Source organism: Erinaceus europaeus, chromosome 17 (assembly GCF_950295315.1).
Source record: "Erinaceus europaeus chromosome 17, mEriEur2.1, whole genome shotgun sequence".
Lineage (NCBI taxonomy): Eukaryota > Metazoa > Chordata > Mammalia > Eulipotyphla > Erinaceidae > Erinaceus > Erinaceus europaeus.
Window position 1 is genome coordinate 8633558 of NC_080178.1, and position 14254 is coordinate 8647811.

Genomic DNA, 14254 nt, shown 5'->3' on the forward strand with positions numbered 1-14254 from the left:
TTCTGGTGAATGTCTCTATTTCTTTTTTTTTTTTTTTTTTGCCTCCAGGGTTATTCCCAGTGCTTGCACCAGGAATCCACTGCTCCTGGAGACCAACTGCCCTTAATCCACTGCACCCTGATTCCCCACCTGACCACTTTTTAATTTAATTTTTTTATTACTGCCAGGAGGTCAGTGCTGTGAGTCAGTACTATGAATCCACTGCTCAAGGTGGAGATATTTTTCCCTTTTTTCTTTTCTCCTAATTGTTATTAGATAAGATAGAGAGAAACTGAGAGAGGACAGGGAGCTAGAAAGAGGGAAAGACATCTGTAGACCTGCTTCACTGATCATGAAGTAGAACTCTTGTATGTGGGGAAAGGGGGCTCGAACCTGGATCCTTGTGCTTGTATTATGTGTGTTTAACTGGATGCATCACTGCCCAGCCCTCTTGTCCAGAAATTTCCAGTAACCAGGGTCACTAGTCTATAAGGCAGTTGATTAGTGGTGACAGCAGGCAAATTCTCTCTTCTTCTTACACCTTTTTAGGGCATCTTTGATTTCCTTGTAAAGACTGTAAATCAAAGGATTTAACATGGGGAACACCATTGTATAGAATACAGATGCCATCTTGTCATAGAACAGAGATTTATTTGTGCTAGGCTGCATATAGACAAAGAGTCCTGATCCAAAGAACAAGGTGACTGCTGTCAGGTGAGAAGCACAGGTATTGAAAGCCTTGGACCTGCCTTCTGCTGATCTGATCTTCAGGATGGTAGACACGATATAACCGTAAGATATCATGATAATCAACACGGACATCACACCAAAGATCACTGCTATCACAAACTTCATGACTTGTAGGAAAAAAGTTTCAGAACAGGATAGGACTAATAGTTGAGGAAGGTCACAGAATAAATGGTTGATCACACTAGGTCCACAAAAATCAATCTGGAGTAAAAAACACAGTTGGATCAAAGCCCCAAAGATACCAGTGATATAGGCTCCAACAACAATCTGCACACAGAGGGTGGGGGACATGATGGCTGTGTAGAGCAAGGGATTGTCAATGGTGGCATAGCGATTATAAGCCATGACGGCCAGGAGACAACACTCAGACAAACCCAGGCTAGAGAAGAAGAAGTATTGCATGGTGTATCCCATAGGAGATGGAGTTTTGCTTGCTGAAGAAGTCTGAGAGCATTTTGGGGGGCTGTAGAGGTCACATAGCAGACATCCAAGAAGGACAAGTTGCTGAGGAAGAAATACATAGGTGTATGTAGGTATGCGTCCATCTTAATCAAGATGATGAGGCTCAGGTTCCAGGTTGCATTCAAGAGATAAGTTTCCAAGAATATGGTAAAGAGAACAACCTTGAGCTTGGGGAAGTCTGCGAATCCTAAAAGGATGAATTTAGTGACCATAGTATCGTTCCTTCCTCCAGTCATTTCTTCAAATTGTTTCTCCTGCAGAAGTAACCTTGGATTAAAGATTGACCATTTCAATATTGTGTAACTCACTTATCTTGGTTATAATTTTGTGGTCTTGGACAGCTATTATTCATAGTCAAGATAAATTTCTTTTAGCAACACGAAAGTTATAAAAATCATTTCATAAACTGTTTGCAATACCTTTCCTCCACTTCACTTAATAGTTTGAGATAAATTACTGCAAAATTTTCTACACATTTGCTTATGCACACACACATAGATTCTGCTCAACAGTTGAATTCCACAAATAAGTAGCATGTTACTGCATTTCATTCTAAAGTTAACTAGAGAAATATAACACCTCTTAGGTGTTATATGAAGTTACAAAGCTAATTTTTTAACATATGTTATGATATTAAGACTATCAAAGAAGACTAAGCATTGGGGTTAGTGACACATGCTCTAGTTTCCAAGCTCTGCTCCTGCACAGATATAACTTCTCTGTATCCTCATATGCAACATAAAATAATGAGAAAGCAAATTTTACATCATAGGGATATTCCAGCACCACTCCTCACCCCCAATTTAAGAAGGAAGTAATCTTTGCAAGACACTGAAAGAGAGTTTTCTAATTTCCCAAGTCATTAGCACACAAAGAAGAGGATTATTTAATCCTTTTGTATAGGGAAAATGGTACAGACCCAATCAATACTACACATCAGTGTCTCCAATGAGCCCACAGGATCCAGAGTGTGGAAACACTGGTTGCTTCAGTACCATTAAGGTATACTTTGTTGTGTCTTTTCTGGAGCAAATCATTACTTCTTTTCATAGCTTTTGATCAAAAGAGACACAGAAACACGTGACTTAATGTGAAGAGTTAAACACACAGTGTATAAAGACAAGCATGTGGGTTGAGTAGTGTCACAACCGGGTTAGTTCATATATCACCATGCCCAAGGGCCTGGGTTGGAGGCCCCACTCCCCACCTGCAGGGGGCACATGTCACAAGAGACAAAGCAAGTTTGCAAGTGTCTCTGTCCCCCCCCCCCCCAGTTTCTTTTCTTTTTTTTTTAAATTTTTTATTTAAGAAAGGATTAATGAACAAAAACATAAGGTAGGAGGGGTACAACTCCACACAATTCCCACCACCCAATCTCCATAACCCACCCCCTCCCATGATAGCTTTCCCATTCTCTATCCCTCTGGGAGCATGGACCCAGGGTCGTTGAGGGTTGCAGAAGGTAGAAGGTCTGGCTTCTGTAATTGCTTCCCCGCTGAACATGGGCGTTGACTGGTCGGTCCATACTCCCAGTCTGCCTCTCTCTTTCCCTAGTAAGGTGTGTCTCTGGGGAAGCTGAGCTCCAGGACACGTTGGTGGGGTCTTCAATCCAAGGAAGCCTGGCCAGCATCCTGGTGGCATCTGGAACCTGGTGATTGAAAAGAGAGTTAACATACGAAGCCAAACAATTTGTTGAGCAATCATGGATCCCAGGCTTGGAATAGTGGAGAGGAAGTGTTAGGGAGGTACTCACTGCAAACTCTAGTGTACTTCTGCTTTCAGGTATATATTTTGCAGTAGTTTATGGATCCGTGTGCACATAAGCTCTCTCTCACAGAAACTGGGGTATATCTAGGTTATGGGACTTTGTTAGAAAGTGAACTACCTGAGATGAAATTAGAGTGTACTATAAAAGGAAAGGTCTCACCCGAGTAATGAAGCTGAAGGGTTGTCATTCCACACGTGAAGTCTCTGGACACAGTCTGAGGTGAAGCATGTTGAGGTGGCAATCTTTGCGTTGGTTAGGTTGTGATCGGCGGATGCAATATTATTTGATGAATAAAACCCAATTTCAAGGAAGACTAAAGCAGAAACAAACCAATGGGACTACATCAAATTGAAAAGCTTCTGCACATCCAAAGAAACTATTAAACAAACAGAGAGACCCCTCACAGAAAGAGCTCAGCAAACTTAGCACCAAAAAAGCAAATGACCCTATCCAAAAATGGGCAGAGGATATGAACAAAACATTCACCTCAGAGGAGATCCAAAAGGCTAACAAACACATGAAAAACTGCTGCAGGTCACTGATTGTCAGAAAAATGCAAATTAAGACAACACTAAGATACCACCTCACTCCTGTAAGAATGGCATACATCAAAATGGACAGCGGCAACAAATGCTGGAGAGGTTGTGGGGACAGAGGAACCCTTTTACATTGCTGGTGGGAATGTAAATTGGTACATCCTCTGTGGAGAGCAGTCTGGAAAACTCTCACAAGGCTAGACATGGACCTTCCATATGATCCAGCAATTCCTCTCCTGGGATTATACCCCAAGGACTCCATAACACCCAACCAAAAAGAGGTGTGTACTCCTATGTTCATAGCAGCACAATTCATAATAGCTAAAACCTGGAAGCAACCCAGGTGCCCAACAACAGATGAGTGGCTGAGAAAGCTGTGGTCTATATACACAATGGAAAACTATGCAGCTATCAAGAACAATGAACCCACCTTCTCTGACCCATCTTGGACAGAGTTAGAAGGAATTATGTTAAGTGAGCTAAGTCAGAAAGATAAAGATGAATATGGGATGATCCCACTCATCAACAGAAGTTGACTAAGAAGACCTGAAAGGGAAACTAAAAGCAGGACCTGACCAAATTGTAAGTAGGGCACCAAAGTAAAAACCCTGTGGTGAGGGGTAGACATGCAGCTTCTTGGGCCAGTGAGGGGTGGGAGTGGGTGGGAGGGATGGGTCACAGTCTTTCGGTGGTGGGAATGATGTTTATGTACACTCCTAGTAAAATGTAGTCATATAAATCACTAGGTAATTAATACCTAGAGAGGGGGAAAATTAATTGTATGTCTCAAAGTTTTTTAAAACACAGACTGAATCTTTTTAATATATAGGCTGTGTATTTGATATGCGGAGTCTCTCAGAAGCCTAGACCAAGTAGATCAGAAGCAACCAATAGCATAGCTATATACAAGATACTGGATACTGTACAGCAAACCCTAACAAAAGGACTTTTCAAAGTTAACCCAATTACCAAATAATGTGATGATAACATTAACTATTGATTGTCTTTTTGAACCCTAAGACAGCAGGAACCTCACATCTCCACTATAGAGCCCCTACTTCCCCCAGTCCTGGAACCATTGGATAGGGCCCACTTTCCCGTATGTCTCTCCCAATCCATATCAAATAATATTGCATCTGCCGATCACAACCTAACCAACACGATTGCCACCTCAACATGCTTCACTTCAGACTGTGTCCAGAGACTTCACGTGTGGAATGACAACCCTTCAGCTTCCTTACTCGGGTGAGACCTTTCCTTTCATAGTATACTCTAATTCCATCTCAGGTGGTTCACTTTCTAACAAAGTCCCAAAACCTAGATATACACCAATTTCTGTGAGAGAGAGCATATGTTCACACTTATCCGTAAACTACTGCAAAATATATACCTGAAAGCAGAAGTACACTAGAGTTTGCAGTGAGTACTCCCCTAACACTTCCTCTCCACTATTCCAAGCTTTGGGCCCATAATTGCTCAACAGTTTGTTTGGCTTCGTATGTTAACTCTCTTTTCAGTCACCAGGTTCCAGATGTCATCAGGATGCCAGCCAGGCTTCCCTAGACTGAAGACCCCACCAGTGTCTCCTGGAGCTCCGCTTCCCCAGAGACCCACCCTACTAGGGAAAGAGAGAGGCAGACTGGGAGTAAGGATCGACACCAATCAACGTCCATGTTCAGCGGGGAAGCAATTACAGAAGCCAGACCTTCTACCTTCTGCAACCCACAATGACCCTGGGTCCATGCTCCCAGAGGGATAGAGAATGGGAAAGCTATCAGGGGAGGGAGTAGGATATGGAGATTGGGTGGTGGGAATTGTGTGGAATTGTACCCCTCCTACGCTATGGTATTGTTAATTAATCCTTTCTTAAATAAAAAGTAAAAAAAAGAAAGAAACTCAATACTCATGCAAAAAAAAAAAAAAAAAAAAAAGAAAAAGAAAGTAGGGCACCAAAGTAAAAACCCTGTGGTGAGGGGTAGACATGCAGCTTCCCGGGCTGGTAGGGGGTGGGGATGGTGGTGGGTGGGTGGGATGGTACACAGTCTTTCGGTGGTGGGAATGGTGTTTATGTACACTCCTAGTAAAATGTAGTCATATAAATCACTAGGTAATTAATACCTAGAGAGGGGGAAAATTAATTGTATGTCTCCAAGTTTTTAAAACACAGACTGAGTCTTTTTAATATATAGGCTGTGTATTTGATATGCAGACTCTCTCAAAAGCCTAGACCAAGTAGATCAGAGGCAACCAGTGGCACAGTTATATACAAGATACTGGGTACTGTACAGCAAACCCTAACAAAAGGAATTTTCAAAGTTAACCCAATGACCAAATAATGTGATGATAACATTAACTATCCATTGTCTTTTTGAACCCTAAGACAGCAGGAATCTCACATCTCCACTATAGAGCCTCTACTTGCCCCCAGTCCTGGAGCCTTAGGATAGGGCCCACTTTCCCAATCCATATCAAATAATATTGCATCTGCCGATCACAACCTAACCAACACAACGATTGCCGCCTCAACATGCCTCAGCTCAGACTGTGTCCAGAGACTTCACATGTGGAATGACAACCCTTCAGCTTCATTACTCGGGTGAGACCTTTCCTTTCATAGTATACTCTAATTTCATCTCAGGTGGTTCACTTTCTAACAAAGTCCCAAAACCTAGATATACACCAGTTTCTGTGAGAAAGAGCGAGTATATGTTCACAGGTATCCATAAACTAGTGCAAAATATATACCTGAAAGCAGAAGTACACTAGAGTTTACAGTGAGTACCCCCCCCCCCAACACTTCCTCTCCACTATTCCAACCTTTGGGTCCATGATTGCTCAACAATTTGTTTGACTTTGTATGTTAACTCTCTTTTCAGCCACCAGGTTCCAGATGCCATAAGGATGCCAGCCAAGCTTCCCTAGACTGAAGACCCCATCAATGTGTCCTGGAGCTCCGCTTCCCCAGAGACCCACTCTACTAGGGAAAGAGAGAGGCAGACTGGGAGTATGGACTGACCAGTCAACGTGCATGTTCAGCGGGGAAGCAATTACAGAAGCCAGACCTTCCACCTTCTGCAACCCACAATGACCTTGGGTCCATGCTCCCAGAGGGACAGAGAATGGGAAAGTTATCAGGGGAGGGGATTGGATATGGAGATTGGGTGGTGGGAATTGTGTGGAGTTGTACCCCTCCTTCCCTATGGTTTTGTTAATTTATTCTTTCTTAAATAAAAAATAAATGAAAAAAATGAAATTATAATGTGTTTTTTCCAACATTGAAAATACTTAAAAATATATTATCTTCTTAAAGATTTATAAGAACTCTATTTTTGGTGACAAGAAAATTGAGTCATAAAATGTTCATAGCTTTGGATATAGTTGTTTTTTTAAGTTATGCCTTTTTAAAAGAAAATTAATGTATTATAATACTTTAATAAAATATTTTTTGCCATAGTTCTTGGATTGTAACTGAAAACTTTCTGGGAGACTGTAATTCTACTTTATTTAGGTGAGATTGTTCTACAAGATTACTTATGCTTTAGGGATACAAGTATAACTTCTTCAAAATTTGCTACCATAGATTGATGATTAGTAACGTCAGCCATCTGCCAGCACATATTAGTTAAAAACTCAAGCACAAATATGAACATTGGAATGCAATCCCTACTATCTTTCTATGTGTTCTTTTACTGGATCCATCCCACACGGTTGTTTCATTATAATTTTTTTTATTGTTGTAGTTATTGATGTTGTCGTTGTTGGATAGGACAGAGAGAAATGCAGAGAGGAGGGGAAGACAGTGGGAGAGAAAGATAGACACCTGCAGACCTACTTCACCACTTGTGAAATGACTCCCCTGCAGGTGGGGAGCCAGAGGTTGGAACGGGGATCCTTAAGCTGGTCCTTGAGCTTTGCGCCACCTGTGCTTAACCCACTGTGCTACCAACCGACTCCCATTACACCTTCTTGAAAAACTTCCTGTTTTCTGATTTCTCACCCTGTAATTGTGTGCCCTATTTGCTGAGATAACTGTCATCATGATCAGTATTGAAAATATTCATATCAATCTTGGTAAATGCCAGGTTCTAATCCTGGGTAACTTTCTCAATTCTAGAGAATAAAGAAGAAAATTAATCTGAGGTCTTTGGAAACACCCATATATATTATTGATAGGGCAGAAAGAAATTGAGAGGAGGGAGTTGGGTGGTAGCGCAGTGGGTTAAGCGCAGGTGGCACAAAGCTCAAGGACCAGCTTAAGGATCCCAGTTCGAGCTCCTGGATCCCCACCTGCAGGGGGGTCGCTTAACAAGCGGTGAAGCAGGTCTGCAGGTATCTGTCTTTCTCTCCCCCGTCTGTCTTCCCCTCCTCCATTTCTATCTATCTTATCTAACAACAATGACATCAATAACAACAACAATAATAACTACAACAATAAAACAACAAGGGCAATAAAAGGTAATAAATATTTTTTTAAAAATAAAGAAATTGAAAGGATAGGGAAGATAAGCAGAGAGAAAGAGAGAGACACTTGCAGTACTGCTTCATTGCTTGTGAAGCTTCCCCTCTGCCGATGAGGACTGGGAGTTTGATCCCAGGGTCTTGAGCATGGTAATGTGTGTGCTCAACTGGGCCAGACCCCTCGAACATAAGATATCATTCATTTACAGCTAACATTTACTTGGCACATATGTGCCAATTGTTGTTAAACTTTTTTTAAAATTTTTTTTTATTTAAGAAAGTATTAATTAACAAAACCATAGGGTAGGAGGGGTACAATTCCACACAATTCCCACCACCCATTCTCCATATCCCACCCCCTCCCCTGATAGCTTTCCCATTCTCTATCCCTCTGGGAACATGGACCCAGGGTCATTGTGGGTTGCAGAAGGTAGAAGGTCTGGCTTCTGTAATTGCTTCCCCGCTGAACATGGACGTTGACTGGTGTTGATCCTTACTCCCAGTCTGCCTCTCTCTTTCCCTAGTAGGGTGGACCTCTGGGGAAACGGAGCTCCAGGACACATTGGTGGGGTCTTCAGTCCAGGGAAGCCTGGCCGGCATCCTGATGACATCTGGAACCTGGTGACTGAAAAGAGAGTTAACATACGAAGCCAAACAAGTTGTTGAGCAATCATGGACCCAAAGTTTGGAATAGTGGAGAGGAAGTGTTAGGGGATACTCACTGCAAACTCTGGTGTACTTCTGCTTTCAGGTATATATTTTGCAGTAGTTTATGGATACGTGTGAACATATGTTCTCTCTCACAATGGAATACTATGCAGCTATCAAGAACAGTGAACCCACCTTCTCTGACCCATCTTGGACGGAGCTAGAAGGTATTATGTTAAGTGAGCTAAGTCAGAAAGATAAAGATGAGTATGGGATGATCCCACTCATCAACAGAAGTTGAGGAAGAAGATCTGAAAGGGAAACTAAAAGCAGGACCTGACCAAATTGTAAGTAGGGCACCAAAGTAATAACCCTGAGGTAAGGGGTAGACATGCAGCTTCCTGGGCCAGTGGGGGGTGGGAGTGGGTGGGATGGGTGGGTCACAGTCTTTTGGTGGTGGGAATGGTGTTTATGTACACTCCTAGTAAAATGTAGTCATATACATCACTAGTTAATTATTATGAGAGGGGGAAAATTAATTGTATGTCTCGAAGTTTTTCAAAACACAAACTGAATCTTTTCTCAATATATGCAGTGTAATTGATATGCAGAATCTCTCAAAAGCCTAGACCAAGTAGATCAGAAGCAACCAATAGCACAGCTATATACAAGATACTGGGTACTGTACAGCAAACCCTAACAAAAGGACTTTTCAAAGTTAACCCAATTACCAAATAATGTGATGATAACATTAACTATCGATTGTCTTTTTGAACCCTAAGACAGCAGGAACCTCACATTTCCACTATAGAGCCTCTACTGCCCCAGTCCTGGAACCATTGGATAGGGCCCACTTTCCTGTATGCCTCTCCCAATCCATATCAAATAATATTGCATCTGCTGATCACAACCTAACCAACACAACGATTGCCACCTCAACATGCTTCACTTCAGACTGTGTCCAGAGACTTCACGTGTGGAATGACAACCCTTCAGCTTCATTACTCGGGTGAGACCTTTCCTTTCATAGTATACTCTAATTCCATCTCAGGTGGTTCACTTTCTAACAAAGTCCCAAAACCTAGATATACACCAGTTTCTGTGAGATAGAGTATATGTTAAACTTTTTTTGTATTCATTAACTTTTTAGCTACCACACTAAAATTGAGAGAGTGGAGGATTAATAATAAATATAGATAACTTCTGTAATTTGAAGATGATTAAGTGCTGTGGGAACTGATTTAACAGAGTGTGGGTAAAGGTGAGTATCTGGGAGTGGTAATGTATGCTGTAGGTAAAACAGTTGATTAGGGGCATGTGTCAGAGAGAGGTCATCAAGGGATGAGTTATACTCAAGGGAAGTTATACTCTTTGAGCATTCACCAAGAACCTTTAAAATTTTGCTAGTACTGGGTGTCGGGCGGTAGCGCAGTGGTTAAGCACACATGGCGTGAAGCGTAAGGGTTGGTGTAAGGATCCTAGTTCGAGCCCCCAGTTCCCCACCTGCAAAGGGGTTGCTTCAAAAGTGGTGAAGCAGGTCTACAGGTGTCTTTTCCTCTCCTTCTATATCTTCCCCTCCTCTCTCAATTTCTCTCTGTCCTATCCAACAGCAATAACAACAATAATAATAACTGTAATGATAAAACAACAAGGGCAACAAAAGGGGAAAAAATAGCCTCCAGGAGCAGTAGATTTGTGGTGCAGGCACTGAGACCCAGCAATAATCCTGGAGGCAAAAAAAAATTTTTTTTTGCTTGAATACTATTGATAAAAACATGTTGGATTAGTGAAGCTACTTTTCTAAAAACTCAAGAATACCAGTCTCCTTGGATGCACCAAATCAAGATCATTAAGTATTTGGTATCACTCTGCACTAATTTTAGTTACAGAATCTTTTTAAAAAACTTTTTTTTAAGTGTGGTTTAAAGAATCATGGTAGAAGTTATTACTCTCATTAAATTGAAGCTGTGGGTTCTTGTAATTGTTGCTCATAACTAAAATTCTTTAAAGATTTCATCTTAATGAGGAAATAAATTTTCATTGAAGATAGTTATTTCTCCTACTTCTTTACCCTATTCTGGTCAGTAAAATGAAATCAGGCATTGATGTAAGTGGTTATGTGAGACACAAGGAAGTCTGGTTAAGCCAGTATTTTAAGAAATGCTGATTGATTGTGAAGTAATTAGTTTCACAAAAGACAAACTGAGCAGAGAAAAATTAGAAACTCAAAGGAATTATTCAAACTGAAACAACAGGCCAGGGTTCTGAGGAAGCAAGATCTAAATGAATGACCAGCTGCCAAGTTGCAGATGATACTATGATGCCATCCTGACTCCCTTGAGCAGACCACCTCACCAGTGTGCTGCAGAACCTCACCTCCCCTGACCCTACCCTACTAGGGAAAGACAGAAACAGACTGGAGGTATGGATTGACTTGCCATTGCCCATGTCCAACAGAGAAGAAATTACAGATGCCGGACCTCCCACCTTCTGCGCCCCATAAAGAGTTTTGGTCCTTACTCTCAAAGGGTGAAAAATGCTAGGGGAAGATGATCAGAGGGCTCTGAACCCCTATTCCATCAGAACCAAGAGAAAGAAGAGAAAAAAAAAGCAAGGGCATTTGGAAATAGTAATAGGTGGATGACTTAGAAAGGAAGAGAAAGCAGGGTCAAAGGAAAAAAATAGGGATATATATATATATATATATATATATATATATATATATATATACAGTTATAGAAATAATAGTCAATCCATATATGCAACCTTGGGAGAATTACTGTAACTTCCAGTGGAGGGAATGGAGATACAGAACCCTGGTGGTGGAAAAGGAGTGGTAATATACCCCTTTTATCTTATACTTTCATAAATCAATATTAAGTCACTAGTAAAATTAAGGAAAAAGAGAACTAAATAGATAGATAGATGATAGATAGATAGATAGATAGATAGATAGATAGATAGATAGATAGATTTTTTTTTCATGTCAATAGAGTGACTGGTAAGAGGACAAGTCTGAATGCTTTTAAGGAGAAGGCAGTATATATGAGCTTGTGTTTGCAACAGTCTCTCTCATGTTTCAAGTCCCATGGGACAATATGAACAGAGACACAAGAAAGCCATACACGCATAGTATGGGTCTGTGTTACAGCTGAGGAGTGCCAACATTAAGGCATTCCCAATATTTTCAGGGGCTGCTGGCAGCTGGCCCAACCTGCCCTACAGAGAAAGTCATTATCTTTATTATCCTGGAAGGTAAGCAAATATTCTCTATGGGGAAAGGCAAGCCTCTATTTCTGTCATCAGGGCTTTTTTTGTTTTTCTTTTCCTTTTTCTCCTCTCTTCTTTTCTCTTCTCTTCTTTTTTCTCTCTCTCTTTCTTTCTCTCTAACAAACATTTTTCTTAAATTTCACACAATCATACATAGCCTTATGTAGGGTATGAGATTAAATAGGTCATTCAAGAAAAAAAAATGAGCACAATTATATCAATAAAATTGACCCAACAATCATCACTGTAAAATTCCATTCTTGTCTCAAACTATAAGAAAACAGTTTTATGGTGTTGGGTATCTCCTGTACTAAACAAGAATGTTTTTTTAATAAATGACCTTTTAGACTAATTAACCTTACTCAATATTTAAATTTATTAAAATGTTTTTGTTGCAGCCCAAAAAGTGGTGCAATGGATAAAGTGTTGAGCTCACAAGTATGAGGTACCAAGTTTGATCCCCAGTATCACATGTCCCAGAGTAGTGCTCCAGTTCTTTCTGTCACACTCACTAATAAATAAATAAATAAATTCTTTAAAAATGCTATTGTTGAGTGGTCTGGGAGGTGCCTTAGTCACTTGAGAGTTCAGTGACTAAGGCACTGAACTCTCAAGCATGAGGTCCTGAGTTCAATCCCCAGCAGCACATGCACTAGAGTGATGTCTGGTTCTTTCTCTCTCTCCTATCTTTCTCATAAATAAATAAATAAGTAAATAATAAAAATACTTGGCTATTGCCGGGATAGCCTGAGGGTGCTTCTTCACGAGCAAGTGCTCTCTGGGTTGGAGAGAACTCAACTGGAGCTGATCTAGGCTGCTGCGTGGGAGAGGGATCAGGAACTCGTGCGTCACTAACTTCACAGGAGAGACACTCTGGAACTCTCGGAGCCAGAAAGCAATTTCCAAGTGTGTTTAATCAAAAGAGCAGCTGTATTTATACTCGCCAAGTAGGGTGGAAACAGGATGTGACATAGAGAGGGTAGAGTGAAAAGAGAGTGGTGGAAAATCAGGGTGTGACAAGGAGAGGGGGCGGAGCAGGTGAGAATTCTACCACAGAACCACCAATACCCTGGAGGGAGGGTAGTGCTTAGTTAGTGATTTATGTAAATAGACCAAAGCTGACAAACCAATCAAACCAATGGGATCAAACCAATGCCATAAAGGCTTTCTCTGCATCTATTGATATGACCATGTGGTTTTTGGTCTTGCTTTATTGATGTGGTGGATCTGACTGACATCTATGTTCATCAGAGATATTTGTCTGTAGTTTTCTTTTTTGGGTTATGCCCCTGTCTGCTTGTGGTATCAGAGTGATGTTGGATTCATAGAAGCTGGCAGGGAGTATTCCAGTGTCCTCAATCTTCTGGAAGACTTTTAAAAGTAGAGGTATTAGTTCTTCTTTGAAGGTTTTGTAGAACTCATTTGTAAAACCATCTTGTCCAGGACTTTTATTCTTGAAAAGGTTTTTGATAACTCCTTCAATTTCATTAGCTGTGATAGGCCTGTTTATATTATATAGTTTCTCTTTATTTAATTTTGGAAGTTTGTAGATATCTAGGATATCATCTGTTTATTCCAGGTTCTCTAGCTTGGTGGCATATAGTTGTTCATAGAAGCCTTGCATGATACGTTAAATTTCTGTGGTGTCTGTTGTGATATCTCCTCTTTTGTTATGATCCGATTTATTTATTTATTTATTTATTTATTTATTTATTTTTTACACTTTTAAAAAATTTATTTAAGAAAGGAGACATTAACAAAACCATAGAATGAGAGGAGTACACTTCCGCACAATTCCCATAACCTGATCTCCACATCCCACACCCTCCCCTGATAGCCTTCCCATTCTCTATCTCTCTGGGAGTATGGATCCAGGGTCATTGTGGGTTGCAGAGGGTGGAAGATCTGGCTTCTGTAATTGTTTCCCCGCTGAACATGGGCGTTGACTGGTCGATCCATACTCCCAGTCTGGCTCTCTCTTTCCCTAGTAGGGTGGGGCTGAGGAAGTGGCGCTCCAGTATACATTGATGGGGTCGTCTGTCCAGGGAAGTCTGGTCAGCATCCGGGACCTGGTGGCTGAAAAGAGAGTTAACATACAAAGCCAAACAAATTGTTGAACAATCATGGCCCTAAAGACTGGAATAGTGCAGATGAAGTGTTGGGGGTATTCCCTGCATGCTCTTGTGTACTTCTGCTTTCAGGTATATATTTTTCCCCCTAGTTTATGGGCACAGGTGAACCTATGTTCTATCTCAGGGGACCTGGACTATATCTAGGTTTGGGGACTTTATTGGGGAGTGGACCATCTGGAATGGAATTAGAGAATACTATGAAAGGAAAGGACTCACCCGAGTGATGAAGCTGAAGGGTTGTCATTCCACAT

At 41.0% G+C, this 14254-nt stretch overlaps 1 protein-coding gene across 1 annotated transcript; it reads right to left on the reverse strand.

Moving 5' to 3' along the window:
• Positions 1-480: 480 nt before the first annotated feature.
• On the reverse strand, positions 481-1427 carry LOC103110429 (olfactory receptor 5AN6-like). The gene is given in 3 exon segments (XM_016186600.2): positions 481-1141; positions 1143-1189; positions 1191-1427. Coding segments are annotated over 3 exon segments (945 nt in total).
• Positions 1428-14254: the final 12827 nt, after the last annotated feature.